The sequence below is a fragment of the Manduca sexta genome, chromosome 22 (genome assembly GCF_014839805.1).
Source record: "Manduca sexta isolate Smith_Timp_Sample1 chromosome 22, JHU_Msex_v1.0, whole genome shotgun sequence".
Lineage (NCBI taxonomy): Eukaryota > Metazoa > Arthropoda > Insecta > Lepidoptera > Sphingidae > Manduca > Manduca sexta.
Genome location: NC_051136.1, coordinates 12,035,481 through 12,050,062, shown reverse-complemented (window position 1 = coordinate 12,050,062; position 14,582 = coordinate 12,035,481). Strand labels below are relative to the sequence as shown.

The 14,582-nt window shown below is 34.4% G+C and overlaps 1 protein-coding gene across 1 annotated transcript in view; it reads left to right on the top strand.

The window, feature by feature from the left end:
• LOC115453106 (kinesin-related protein 4) overlaps positions 1 to 14,582 on the top strand; it is a 31,918-nt gene that overhangs the window by 12,442 nt on the left and 4,894 nt on the right. Inside the window, exons 4-19 of the mRNA XM_037441578.1 lie at positions 186 to 260; positions 999 to 1,207; positions 2,272 to 2,397; positions 2,689 to 2,854; positions 3,542 to 3,744; positions 6,070 to 6,215; positions 6,491 to 6,550; positions 6,624 to 6,736; positions 6,866 to 7,033; positions 7,162 to 7,309; positions 7,529 to 12,773; positions 12,858 to 13,032; positions 13,415 to 13,547; positions 13,633 to 13,744; positions 13,834 to 13,864; positions 14,442 to 14,559. Of these exons, the coding sequence (XP_037297475.1) occupies positions 186 to 260; positions 999 to 1,207; positions 2,272 to 2,397; positions 2,689 to 2,854; positions 3,542 to 3,744; positions 6,070 to 6,215; positions 6,491 to 6,550; positions 6,624 to 6,736; positions 6,866 to 7,033; positions 7,162 to 7,309; positions 7,529 to 12,773; positions 12,858 to 13,032; positions 13,415 to 13,547; positions 13,633 to 13,744; positions 13,834 to 13,864; positions 14,442 to 14,559 (7,228 nt within the window). The remainder of the gene's footprint in view (positions 1 to 185; positions 261 to 998; positions 1,208 to 2,271; positions 2,398 to 2,688; positions 2,855 to 3,541; positions 3,745 to 6,069; positions 6,216 to 6,490; positions 6,551 to 6,623; positions 6,737 to 6,865; positions 7,034 to 7,161; positions 7,310 to 7,528; positions 12,774 to 12,857; positions 13,033 to 13,414; positions 13,548 to 13,632; positions 13,745 to 13,833; positions 13,865 to 14,441; positions 14,560 to 14,582) is intronic.

The following is a 14,582-nucleotide window of genomic DNA, read 5'->3' as shown; positions in this document are numbered from 1 at the left end:
ATTTCAACAAGGATACTGCAACTTGGATTTACTGATTTGACACAACTAGGTTTATTTTGTTTTAATTTGAAAACATTAAATATTGTACATCTAAGGCAAAGAGGAAAAATAAATATACCATGTCGTACCATGACATTATTCTGCGAAAAATATAAAAATATATAACTTAAAAAATATTGATACAGGGTGAAGCCAACAGACAAACGGGAGCCACAAATATGAACGAGAAAAGTAGCAGATCACATTCAATATTTCAAATTGTAAGTATGTATATTATGCAACACCTTTGCACTTCACTGACCAAAAGTAATTTGAATAACGAATTTGAAATTTGAACTGAATTCAATTATGCAAGATGTCTTTTATTATTGAACACAATAGAATTTGAATGTAAGTGATTTATTAAAAATTATATAAACAGTTTTTTATTAAATTTCCACTGTCAATTCACGATTTTCGCATTAAAAATATACATCGATGTAATAACATATTATTTTGAATACTTTTTAGTCTCTAGTGTTGCTGACCCATTGTAAATCTTGTTACTCTGATATTGTTTTAAGAAAGCTGTAGCAAATTTACGGTCACTTTCTCCAGCGCTGTATAGTGATACATATATAAGGCCCAAACTCCAGCGATTTAATGGAATTCCACATTACAAAAATCTATTTATTATACAAGCAGGTGTTGCTTGCGTGAAAGGCCAATCCCGCTGCAAAATTCACTAAAATACTGCGACGATTTGTAGTGCCACGTGAACAAGGCCAGTGCTACTGATTAAAACATCAGATGAAAAAAAAAAATTGGTATTGGAAATTGGAATTACCGAAATTAAAATACCCTATTTGTTAAGTCAAGGCATAGTCTATCCGTGTGTTTCTACGTTTACTAAGAACAAATTTACCTAACATCCAAATATCCAAACATTTTCACAAGTTTCACATTTATAATAAGTGAAAAAAAAATCAATTTCGTCTTAGTAAATATCCTCTGTCCAGACGATAGAGTCACGCGAACACATGGAAGGCTCAGACTCGGAGGTGGGGTGCGTGAACGTGTCGCAGCTGAACCTCGTGGACCTGGCGGGGTCGGAGCGCGCGGGCCAGACCGGCGCCACGGGGCTGCGGTTCAAGGAGGGCACGCACATCAACAAGTCTCTCTCGGCCCTCGCGCTCGTCATCAAACAGCTGTCCGAGGACCCTAACAAGTATGTGTTGATAACGTATCAAGGTATAGATAGTGGTTCCGGAATAAGCAGATATAATTTTTTTTTAATTTATTTATTAACAAATCATAGCACTTATATGATCTAACAATTTTAGATTTGGTCGTCATAAACACTCTCCCGCTTCTTATCAAACGTTGAAGAAGAAGTTGTTGAACGTTGCAGAAGCGCAACTAGTGTAGCCACTTTTCTCCGTGTGTATTCCGTCACATGGTGTGATAAAGAGCGATCGTGATGCCATATTGGGCACAAATTCCACATTCCGGGCTGATACTGTGTAAAATGTCCCAACATCATTGCCCGACGCGGGGGTCAAACCTGAGACCTCAATATTACACTTGTAGCGTAATACAACTACTTGCACATTTTGATCGTTATATGAGAGCAAATATACGACCCATTATTTGTCTGTCCACCAAAAGTATCTTGACATGATAACCACTGTACATAATGTATTGTTGAGTCAAGACTGTGTCTAGAACTGCTTTTATTTGATTATACTTTTATAACGAATTTAAAGCACAAAGATCGGTATGACACTATCATTTTAACGACGAAATATAAAAATCGAAATTGATATCATTTAGATTCCAATAATGACTATGGTAATCAGTGGGCATTCATAGTTCATTGCACCCTATCTAATTCTTTAATGTTTAGACGTAATAGCCTAAATATTATGATATAAACAACTATGACAAGTAAAAAACACCGTAATTATTAAAGATTTTAAATTTCAAAAAAACAATCACTGCAATCCAATATATTTAATTAAAACTACAAGTCCACTGACAATAGTATAAAATATGTGTAACGTCTCATTTGTTGGAGCTTAAATCAATTACATTAACGGCAATGTGTGCAATTTTCCGAAATAACAAACTAAAAATATCTACTGTTTATATTTACATTTGTAATTTCAATCACCTTTACAAAATCGCAAATTAAATAACGTAATTACATAGATTATTTTACTGTATATTATTATCTCCGTCACCCAATTTACGAAGGTCGCGTGAGTTTATCACCTTGTAATTGCATTGCAGATATGCAAATTACCGCGACAGCAAACTGACTCGAATACTTCAGAACTCACTGGGCGGGAATGCTAAGACCAGCATTATATGCGCAGTGACTCCGGCAGCTATAGAGGAGACTATATCGACGTTGCAGTAAGTATTATTGATGTGGTCGCGCAGGCTGTAGGCAGTTTTCAGCATGTTTGAGGTAGGTGGACGCAGATAGATACTGATGTTCCATGAAAAACTATATAAAACAGCATATGTTCAGAGATATGTATAGGATATGTTCAGAGACTTTCCTGTATCCTTAAATGCTACTAATCCACCTACAATTCCTAGCTGTGTTGATTGAATGTAGTAATCATCAGTCATTAATCATCAATTAGCTCATTTATCGATTCAATACTATAAAAAATAAAGGATACCCTCCATCTAATTCAGATTCGCAAATCGTGCCAAAGCAATAAAGAATAAACCGGAAGTGAACGCAGTCGCAACTGACGCGACTATGATACAGACCCTGACCAAGCAACTGTCAAAACTGCAAGCGCAGTTGGAGAACAAGAAAAGGCTCGAGGTCATATTGGAGAAGAAGAAACACGTTGAGGTATGTTTGTGTGTATACTGGACTTGATTGCGAATGTTCTAGTTAGAAGGCACTGACGTAGCTAAAGGAGGCAAGAGGGTTGCCGCCCGCAATAGAAACTTATGGCGCACCTTAGAAAAGAGCTTACGCTTGCGCTTACCATGAACCTTGCGAGGTGCAGGACTTTCGTTGAATTCGTCGACCTTTGTTTTTTACTCACGCAAGCTGATCTCCAGAATAAGAGAAAATCCGTAGATATTACAATTCTAAAGATTGACAAGTAGTTAAGTAGATATATACATACAAGTTACAAATAGCATTGTTGCATTTAATGATAAGCCCTTTCATGTAAGATGAACTTTTACTATAACAATTATTATCAAATTAATATTTAAAAAATACGATATTTTAGTAACAAAAAATTGCTACTTACGTGGTTGGGTACACAATCTTAACAGCCATAACTGTTTATATTTATACTGCAATAATAAAATCAATGTCGTAAATAACTCTGAGGATGAAAAGAATATCGATTTGTATACTTTTTAAAATAATTTTATTCCATGTGTGAAACAAACAGGCTGGATTAATTGTATCGACTGAGGAGAAGTAATGATTTCTCGTCTAGTCGACATTCTGGACTTCACTCCGCTTTCTAATTCCGTGCCCGTATGAATATAAGATCTGAGAAAATCCTGTTTGTTGCAGCAAGACAACTACAATCTACAAAAGCAGATAGCGGCGCTGCAAAAGTTGATATTGAACTCGTTCGGACAACGCAGCAGCGCCGAGATGATGGCGCAGCGCCGCAAGCAGCCCAACCGCCGCATCACCATCTCCACGCTGCACGCCATCCAGGAGGACGCGCCGCCCGCCGCGCCGCGCTTCTGCACGCCCGCCCTGAAGTACAAGTGAGTCGCGCACGCTCCTAGCACCGACATAATAGGCGTTATTATATATTTACACTAGCTTTTGCTCGCGGCTCCGCCCGCGTTATAAAGTTTTTCAGGCTAAAGTTTTCCGTTATAAAAATAGTAGTTTCCCGGGAGCCTATATTCTTCCCAGGGTCTCAAACTGTCTCCATACCAAATTTCATCTTAATACGTTAGGTAGTTTTTGAGTTTAACACGTTAAGGCAGACAGATGCAGCGGGGGACTTTTGTTATATTATTTAGAACGTTTTAAGTGAAACAATCCCGTCATACATCATTGTTGCATAACTTTAACCGTTTACGCAGCGCAGGCAACGGAAGCTCTCAAAACTCATAATTTTCCCCGTTTTTGCAACATGTTTCATTACTGCTCCGCTTCTATTGGTCATAGCATGATGATATATAGCCTATAGCACTCCAGGAACAAAGGGCTATCCAACACAAAAAGATTTTTTCAGTTCAAACCAGTAGTTCCTGAGATTAGCCATTACTGCTCCGCTCCTATTGGTCATAGCGTGATGATATATAGCTTATAGCGGTCCACAAATAAAGGGCTATCCAACACAAAACGAATTTTTCAGTTGAAACCGGTAGTTCCTGAGATTAGCCATTACTGCTCCGCTCCTATTGGTCATAGCGTGATGATATATAACTTTGAGCACTCCACAAACAAAGGACTATTCAACACAAAAATATTTTTCAGTTCGAATCGGTAGTTCCTGAGATTAGCCATTACTGCTCCGCTCCTATTGAATATAGCGTGATGATATATAGCCTATAGCTCTCCACGAACAAAGGGCTATACAACGCAAAAAGAATTTTTCAGTTTGGACCGGTAGTTCCTGAGATTAGCCATTACTGCTCCGCTCCTATTGGTCATAGCGTGATGATATATAGCTTATAGCGGTCCACAAATAAAGGGCTATCCAACACAAAACGAATTTTTCAGTTGAAACCGGTAGTTCCTGACATTAGCCATTACTGCTCCGCTCCTATTGGGTATAGCGTGATGATATATAGCCTATAGCACTTCACGAATAAAGGGCTATCCAACGCAAAAAGAATTTTTCCGTTTGGACCGGTAGTTCCTGAGATTAGCCATTACTGCCCCGCTCCTATTGGGTATAGCGTGATGATATATAGCCTATAGCACTCCACGAACAAAGGGCTATCCAACGCAAAAAGATTTTTTCAGTTTGGACCGGTAGTTCCTGAGATTAGCGCGTTCAAACAAACAAACTCTTCAGCTTTATATAATAGTATAGATTATAAAGGCTCATTTTGACATTGCGTTACTAAATGAAACCATATACTCTTCTTTACCTTTGCTGACATTGTGCCAAAAATTATCCATGAATAACAAATATTTTCACCAAAAATCCTGGTTTTACTTTTCTGATTATTTGATCATTATGTTAGTTTAATGCGAATATGGCGTCTGCGTGAGTGTATTTCTGACTAAGAGTATGATGTTGCCGCAGCCACGAATTCTCTTAGTAGTAACAGTGTCATTAGAGCGCGTAAAATTAAAATTACTTTTTATTTATATTTATTTTGTTTGCAAGTTAGTTTTTTATTTTACGTCTACGGCACAAGTAACTTATAAGTATGTGGTTTCATTTAGTAACGCAATGTCAAAATGACCCTGTATATTAACATTATAATTTTGTTGTAATTAATTTTTTGTTGAGTAAATCAATTTGAACAACGCCCCGTGAGTGTATTTGGAATAATACGACAACATTAACATTGGGCGCGTGTAAACTACGATTAGTAAATAACGTAGTCATGTAATAATAAACTCAAAATGTATGAGAATCAAAAGCATGAATCTCTTTTTTGACCTATATCGTTAAACAAAAACAAAGTTACACATGTTAGTAAATATTTTTTCTCAGTAAAGTACAGCCTAATTGTTAAAACTGATTACTAAATTTCGTTACTGTTAACAAAATTTCTCTAATCTACTATAATTATTAGTATCTTACTAGTATTATGCAAGTAGGCGACATTGGTGTCCAGATAGCGTCATGGATCGCTGCATTGATTTACAAACTTTTATGGCGGAAAAACGCCTTTTCAAGCGGACAATGCCGCCAGCAACGCCTAAAAAATTAAATACAAGATCTAAAGATAGAATAAAAAATATCAATAACTGTCAATTTGCCAAGTACCGTATACAAGTCGCTCAGCAGTTCCACTATTAATTTACGATAATATATTTGATTAATAAAAATGATCAACCTAATTGTCCATTATAAATGTTACCCAATTTATATTAGTAATTTTGCTATGTATTTTTAGCCCAATGACAATGCCCGGCGCATCAGAATTCGTTCCAATCCAGAGTAGCAACACGCTGTCGAGTTTACCCGAGGAGCCGCCCAGACTTGTGACGCCGCCGCCGCCGGGGAAAAAAGTCAGCTTCGAGGGCGAAGTTATCGAGCTTGGTAAGCTGACTTGTAAATTTGACGTGCAGACATTGGTATGGTACTACCATGTAGATAAAACACATACATAAGCTTCGTATCGGCAACGTCAATTGATTATTTCTAATTGCGTAGCTTTGTAACTCTCTAACTTTTACCTTTAGCATAAATACTTTCTATTTCTTAAGAAAGTCAGATTTAACAGATTTAAAAACGATTTATTTTCTATTAATCCGAATATTTATTAATTTTTGGTTCAATGTTATGGTTAAACTTGCTTTTTTTTATTATTTCAGACAGTGATGACGACGACTGTTCAAACGCTCAAGTCTGCTCGCCGCACCACGACTGCCACGGTAAATTATTTGTTCTTCTGATTTTGAATCTTAACACAACGTTTTTTTATTATCAGGTAAAAATATATTTCAGATAAATCAAAAACACCCCCTTGCATCCTTAGAAAAAACGCAAAGTTGGCTGAAAAAAATCTTAAAGATATAATACAGTTTACTGAGCGAGAGAAAATCTATACGCCGAGCGTTGTAAGTTATTTATTTATTTATTTTTTATTTCACCATAAATTGATAATTTACTTGACTGGCAATACGTATATATAATCATGGATAAGATCTGACATTTAGCTTTGACTTAGAAATAATATCCTATTACAGGTAGAATTAATTGAGAAGTTAGAACAAAATAGTGCTGTGATATCTAGACTGCAAGATGAGATTGAAATGCTTAATAAGCACAGCAAAGACAAAGATTTTGAAATGGATCAACTAAAGAACAAGATCAAGAAAACCGAGGAAAATATTAAGAATGTAACATCTGAAAAGGTAAATTATATTTTTCAACACTGCTTTTTAAAATAAAAATATGTAATGTAATATAATATAATATAAAAAGTCTCAGTCATTCATGAACTACTAAATAAAATAGTATCATGTTGTTTCATTGTCAACAGTCTGATTTGGAAGATAAATGTAACGATTTCGTTATCAAAGTCACAGATTGGGAAGTTAGTTATGAAAGTCTAAAGAAAAAATATAAACTAAGGGAGCAGGAACTATTGTCGTTATTGGATGAACAGCGAGTGCCAAAGTCAGATAAATGTAAGTACTCACAACTGAATTCTACATGTATACTGATGCTGACAGTGCTAAAATTAAAACATTATTAATTATATTAATAAACTATTTATAAAGTTGGTATATAAAATAGGTTATTACGTTTCCGCTTTTCTTTCTCGCAAATTTTGCAAAAAGAACAAACATCTCGGATATTTAATCTGATAATTGTAAAAATACTAAACTTTTTAAATGCACTTTTAGGCAAAACATGTTCAAAAACAACACTAAACGAACTAAGCAGTAGTAAACATGAAAATATTACACAAGTAGCAAGTGACACCGAAAGTAACTCCACAGATTCCAACACAGACACGTCATCCGCTAACCTAAACACGTTAGTTACCAGCTTACAAGAAGAATTGTCACTAAGAAATCAAACTATTATAGAATTAGAAGCCAATCTATGTGCACAAAAACAAAGAATCGAATTTTTAGAAAATTCTAGCCAAGAATTAGAAGGATTGTTAATAAATATAAGGAAAAACCTTGCGATGGTAGAAGATGAAAACTCTTTGTTAAAGTCTACAGTAGATACTTTGAATTCTACTATAAAAAGCCAAAAAGCCAATTTAGAAACTGCTTTTAATGACCAGAAGTCCTATGATAGTTTAATACAAGAATTACAATCACAACTAATCAAGGAAGATAATCTATCGAATGTCAATATTAATAATAGCTTATTAGTAGATATGGTTGCGAATGAAGAAAAGTTTATTGCGAATAATGAAAATATTAAAAATGTCATACATTCCTTTAAACTTGCGCTTGAAAATCGAGATAAGGAGATAAACCAGCTGAAGACCTCCATAGAAAGCAATATGCAAAAAGATTGTGATAAGAAATGCATGAAAGATCTTGAAGCGAAAACCAAACAAATGAATGCTTTAAGCGAAGAAGTAGAAAAGTTACAAGATCAAATAAAGGATAATATAGCTACAATAAATAAATTAGTCAGAGAGAAAAATAATTTTGCTGCTATTGAACAAGAACTTGCCACAAAAATTTCTACTATTGAAGAGCAAAATACACAGTTAGAAATTTCAAATCAAAAAAGTTTGGACATCGTGAAAAAATTAGAAGAACAGAATAATCAGTTGACTATGGAGCTGAAAAACACAAGTGTAAAAGAACAATCTATTTTAAAAACTAACCAAGATTTAGTCAAAGAAACAGACGAATTAAGGGAAAAAATAAAACAGCTTGAAGAAGATGTTCACAATAAAGACGAGTTTGTCGCATCATTGCAAAAACAAGAACAAGTTACACAAGAGCATATCGTGAAAGCACAGTTAGTTATAGAAAAAATACGAAATATCCTTGCCACATTGACAGGTAACGTTCAGGATGTACCTGAAGTTATCGATAACTTTGTAAATATATTCAGCGCGCTAAGCAGTAGTTTGAATGTTTTGGAGTCTGTTGCCGCAGACACTGTATCCAAACGAATAGCTGATATAGAAAAAATTGCCGCGTTAAATAAAGAACTTGATGAGATTAGAAATAATAGTGTATTAGATATTGAAAGTATTGTGGTGCAACTAAATACTTTAAAAGAATCTGAAAGAAAATTAACAACAGAAATTGCCGAGATTAAGTGTAAATTAACAACAACCATTGAGGAAAAGACGAATATCGAGAATGCTTTGAATGATTGCCAAAGTAATTGCACTAGTTTACGAAGTGACCTCTCATGTAAAGAAGAACTTGTGTCTTTACTGACAGAGAATGATTATAAATTAAGCGCTGAAAAACAAGAGCTAATGTTACAAATATCTGGCTTGACGGAAAGCATCAACAATATAAATGATTCACTTAAAATCAAACAGAACACCTTCGATCAAATCTTATTAGATAAAGAAAATGAAATAGATAATTTAACAAAAACTATAGAAGTAATGAATCGTTCTCTAGAAGAAAAAAATAATGACATAATTTCACTGACTACTAAACTTCAAGAAATGGATAATGTAACCAAAGAACAAACGTATGAATTCTGTTTGGATAACGACTTACTAAAATCACGCTATGGAAATAGTAGCGATAATGGATATCATGAGGATGAATATACGGATTTAGATTTGGGCCATTCAACTTATGATAATGAAAACAGTATTTCAAAAACTTCATCTAAAGACCTTAAAGAAATGAGATACTCGCCGAAGAGTCTAGTAACAATATGTTGCAGTCAAATAATAGACAATATACATCCAAAAGATAATACGAAAAGTATTACTCCTTCTAGTTCCAAAACGGACATTGAAGTTCAAAATGCTGAAAGCCAAGTGAACATGTGCAAGTGTGACGAACTTAAATCGGATTTGTTATCAACGCAAAATGAAAATACGAATCTGATTGAAATTGTAGAACAGTTAAAATTCATCAACCAACAGTTAGTCGATGATCGTGAAGAAGTTCGTAAAGAAATCGACCTTCTTTTGGAACCCGTACAGGAACTGCAAAAGAAAGTAGTTAACCATAAAACAAATTTATCAATCTTAACTGCAACTACTTATGCCGAAAATAAATCTTTAAAATCTCAAGTCAAAAGCTTACAACATCATCATAACCGATTCCATAATGTTTGTCAAAGAGATATACCAGCTTTAAAAAAACAGCTCTGGGAGCTGTTGACCATAATAAAAGGGAACGCAATACTTTCTGATGCCCATAATGTTAGCTTTAAGAGATATTCCTTACCAGATGTATTGGACAACAACACTTCTGTGTCTAATTTAAAGAATGAATCCACGTTAGATGGAGATCTCCTAATGTTGGATACTAATGTTACACTGACAACGGCAGACAACACATTGGTCGGTTGCGATCAAACATGTTTAGATTTAACTCAAGTACTCTATAATGAAGTTTCTTGTCAGACTATTGAAATGAACAAGTTAAATGAATCAAACTCTCTTTGTTCCCAATTAGAATTGTTAAACACTGATAGCCGAAACATGTTTGAAAGTCTAGAAACTTTGAAAGAAGAAAACCGTAAATTACGCGCACAGCTAAACAAGTACTCTGCAACCAAAGAATCTCAAGTAGAAACTCATAAGGATGAAAAAGATGTTACTGAGTGTAGCATGTGTAAAAATACAAAAGAATTAAAAGAAGCGAAAGAAAATTTCGAAAGAGATTTCCAAGAATTATCTAACACACTACTACAATTGAAAACAGAGAAAAAAGAAATAGAACAAAAGTATATAACTCTCACTCTTGAAGTTCCATCAACAGAGGCCTTAGTAAGGAAAATGTCTGCCTTAGAAAAGGACTACAATTGCAAAAGAAGTGAAATTGTCAAATTAACAGAAGCATTAAAAAATAAAGCTCAAGAAGCAAAAGTTTTACAAGATGAAAATGACTCTTTATCCACACAAGTTTTTGATAACATTTCAGAAATGGATGACCTCAATAAAGAATTAGATCAGCTAAGACAAACAAACTTGGAATTATCTAATCAATGTGCTGAATTAGAAAAAAATATTAAAGAACCCATCGGCAGTATGAGAGCTTTGACTGCTTGTCCTGAATGTGTATTAAAAGACAAATTTATCCAATCCATACAGCGGCATGAGATTAAAGAATCACATTCAAAGCTTAATAAAAGTTTGAGCGACTCTGAAACGTCGTCCAGATACAATAAAATATGCACACTGCAAAGTGAATTGCATGCCGGACGCGAAGACTGTCGAGTGTTGACAGAAGATGTGACAACTATTAAACATCATTTAGAAAGAAGTAATATCTCGATGGATCTGGACGAAAGCATGGGAGACACACACATTTATTCATTTCCTAAAGATTCTGTTCCTGGTAGTCCTCAACTCAATACATGCTCAATGCCAGACATTCCAGAGGAGCGTCCGCTTAACATCTATATGAATGAAAAGAAAGATTGCTTAAATTATTATATCGAGAAAATGGGTATTGAAAGGGAAAACTTAAATAGTGACATCAAAATCATTGACATCATGAAAATGTTCTACAATAATTTAGTAACGAAACATGGAAACGAAGTGGAGAATTTAGTTAACAAGTTGAAAGATTATGATGAGTCTAAAGTTCAACTCCAGTCACAAATACTACATATAAATTCAGAATATAGAAAAATAACCAAAGAATTAGAAGAAAAAAATCATAAAATGAAAAAGCTCGCAGATATTACATCACTTATAAAAAATAATATTAAATCTGCAGAAATTGAAATGTCAAAACCATCAGAAGGTGACGATATAAAGAAATCCATAAATATTATTAAAGATAATCTGCTGTCGGTTCTCGACAACGAATTTGGTTTTTCTAGCTTGAATCTTATTCATATTTTTATTCATAAACTTGTAACCAAACAACAAAATGATCTAAGTGAAATTCTAGGAAAGTACACAAAACTGCAAGAAAAAGCAGAAACATTGACAAGTGAATTAACATCTGTTAACGGCAATTTAGCTGATATGAGAGAAAGATTATCTGAAAAAGAAAAAGAATACAACTTGCTGAAAGCTCAAAAAGATAAAATTCATGAAATCAATAATGCAGTGACTTTGGATATTATAAGACGAGAACAACTACTTCAGGAGATTGTAAATACTTATTATAAGCGACTTTTAGAATTTAGTATTGTTAAACAGGGTGAAATTGATTTGTCACAACCGTTAAATGTAAATTTGGACATTTTGTTTGGATGTCTCATTAACCAATACAAAAGTCAAGTAAGCAATGAAGAGATTGTAAAAGATAAAAAGAGACTAGAAGAAGTAAACGAGCATCTTGTGTTGGACATAAAGAACGCAAAAACTGTAATAGAAACAAAAGATACACAACTGACAGAACTAAAATCACTTCATAATAAACTACAAGAACTTACGAAAAATACAAATCTCGATCTTAATGAGAAGAATAAACAACTAGAAGAATTAAGGACTATATATGAGGACTTGTGTTCAGTTTACAATAAGAAGGTCGAAGAAAATAATACAAATCTAGCTCTAGCCGAAAAGTTGGCTGAAGAAGTACGAATATTAAAAGAAACTGTTGCACAAAAAGAGGCTAATATTTTGTCTTTGTCAAAACAAGACGGTAAGCTTAAGGAATACATCGAAAACATAAAAGATTTACAAAATGAGAATACCAACTTAAAATATGTTAGTGAAATGATTACCAAAGAAAAAGAAACATATGCTTCAGAGCTTAAAAAGTCTGGTGAGACTATCAAGCAAAACAATAATGAACTTGATAAAATGACTTCAGAAATTTTAATTCTAAGAGAAACAGTAAAGGAGAGTTCTTTAGCCATCGACACTCTTAAAAATGAAGCAAAATCACTGCTTAAACAAAACTCAGAATTAAAGCAGCAAATCGATCAGAAATGTCGAGATTGCTCAAGACTCGAGACGAATATGAAAACGCACGAGAAAACTGCTGAGATTCAAAGCAGGATGATTATAAGGTATCTAATTTCATTTGTCGTATTTTCGTGATATTAGTAAATTACTTGCTATCTATAATGTTATTGCATCTTCAATATTTTCAGACTACAGAAGCAGAAAGAGGATGACGACAAAGCGATAAATGAAAAAAATAAACAGCTTGAAGAGATGACAGTTAAATATGCAGCTTTACAAAAAGAATACGACAGTATACAAAACCAGGCGCAAGCTGCAAAACGTGAAATTGAAGAATTGAAACATACCAAGGAATCATTAGAGGTCATTATTATTTTCTTACAAGCATGCAACTGCTTAGTGTATCGAATGAAAACATACCAGATGCATAGCTGGTGTGTCGCGCTGCACACAAGGTGTAAAAGTTCTTTGCTGCAATAAACACCGTGATTTATAGTCGTTTTTAGACCAAAACGTGGTTCCTTAGAACAATTTGTAGGACTAAAAAAAGTGAATTAATTGTACTGTTGATAATTAAAAAAAAATAGTGCTCGATAATATATAATATATAATACGTAGTTATGAATGGCACCTATCGTAGTTTTCGTAGTAGTACGTGAGATTTTGTTGTGATTTTAAAATTATCCAAAACGATTTCAAAATGACAGTGTAGTAATATTATAAAGTATTTTATTTTATATAACAGGCCCGCATATCGGAGTTACTAACCGAAGTAGAGGCCGGCCATAAGCCACGCCGGTCTCTCGAATCGCGACGACGACGGCAAAGTTTGCACGATTCCAAACGATTATTCAGTGAAGATAAACATGAATTTGACGGTATGTTTTTGGTCAATAAATATGTTCTGGAGTAACGATAACAATTTTAATATAGCTATAGTATGAAAAAACTTGTTTTCTACAGATGGTAAAACCGTTGAAACCATGTTCGAGTCCAGACACAGGCCCGACGATCTCTTCATGGACCCCGAAGAAGATAACTCCAATCGTAGCACACCAAACAGGCAAAGCAGAGGGTAACACTTTTTTAAACAATGTTTAGCTTATGTATCTCTGAAATAGTAAATGAAAACTACTAACAATCAATATTTGTTTTCACTTACAGGCGCGACAGCTTAATCTCTCGAACTGACCAGGTAAATATATTCTATTGTTGTCTCTTTCTGTCCCTAATCAACATTGCTCATATATTCGGATTCTAAGGATAAATAGTAATTAATTACTGTACTGTGATACCGCAATACAATTACCTCTCCGAGGCTGTCCAACGGCCATACCCGAAGGTTCAAGTTTGAATCCCGGGTCGGACAAAGTGATATTGGGTTTTTCTGCTCAGTATCAGCGATGTAGATGCACATCTTTTGTTCCTGAACCCCTGCAGGAACAAAAGATGTGCATTACTAAACTTGACCTTTATCATACAGTCAAGAAATTTATAGCCTGACCAAAAAAATTATAAACCTCGCTATGTTGCGATAAAATAATAAAGCACAATTTTTTTTTACTCACATGTTAAATTGAAAAAAAGTGGCACCCTGAAAGCAGGTTCCTTTTGTTCTCTTGGTCAGATAAAATAACTATTTTTATAAAATAATTTCTCAAATTGTTGTGAAGCAATTGTAATCCGTTCAACATTTCTCCAATTAGATTACTTGCTATTAGGTGATGAGACCTTTGCTACATTGCTTCTATAAAAAAAAAAATCTGTTACAGAGTGAAAAAGATGAAGAGCATTCTTCCAGGCCGAGCAGCGTCCTGGAGACTCGCAAGCGAAGACAGAGCTCGCACGACTTGCATCGCAGCGTGACGCGGTACTCGCCTTCGCCACACGGTATTATACTCATTGCTTATTTG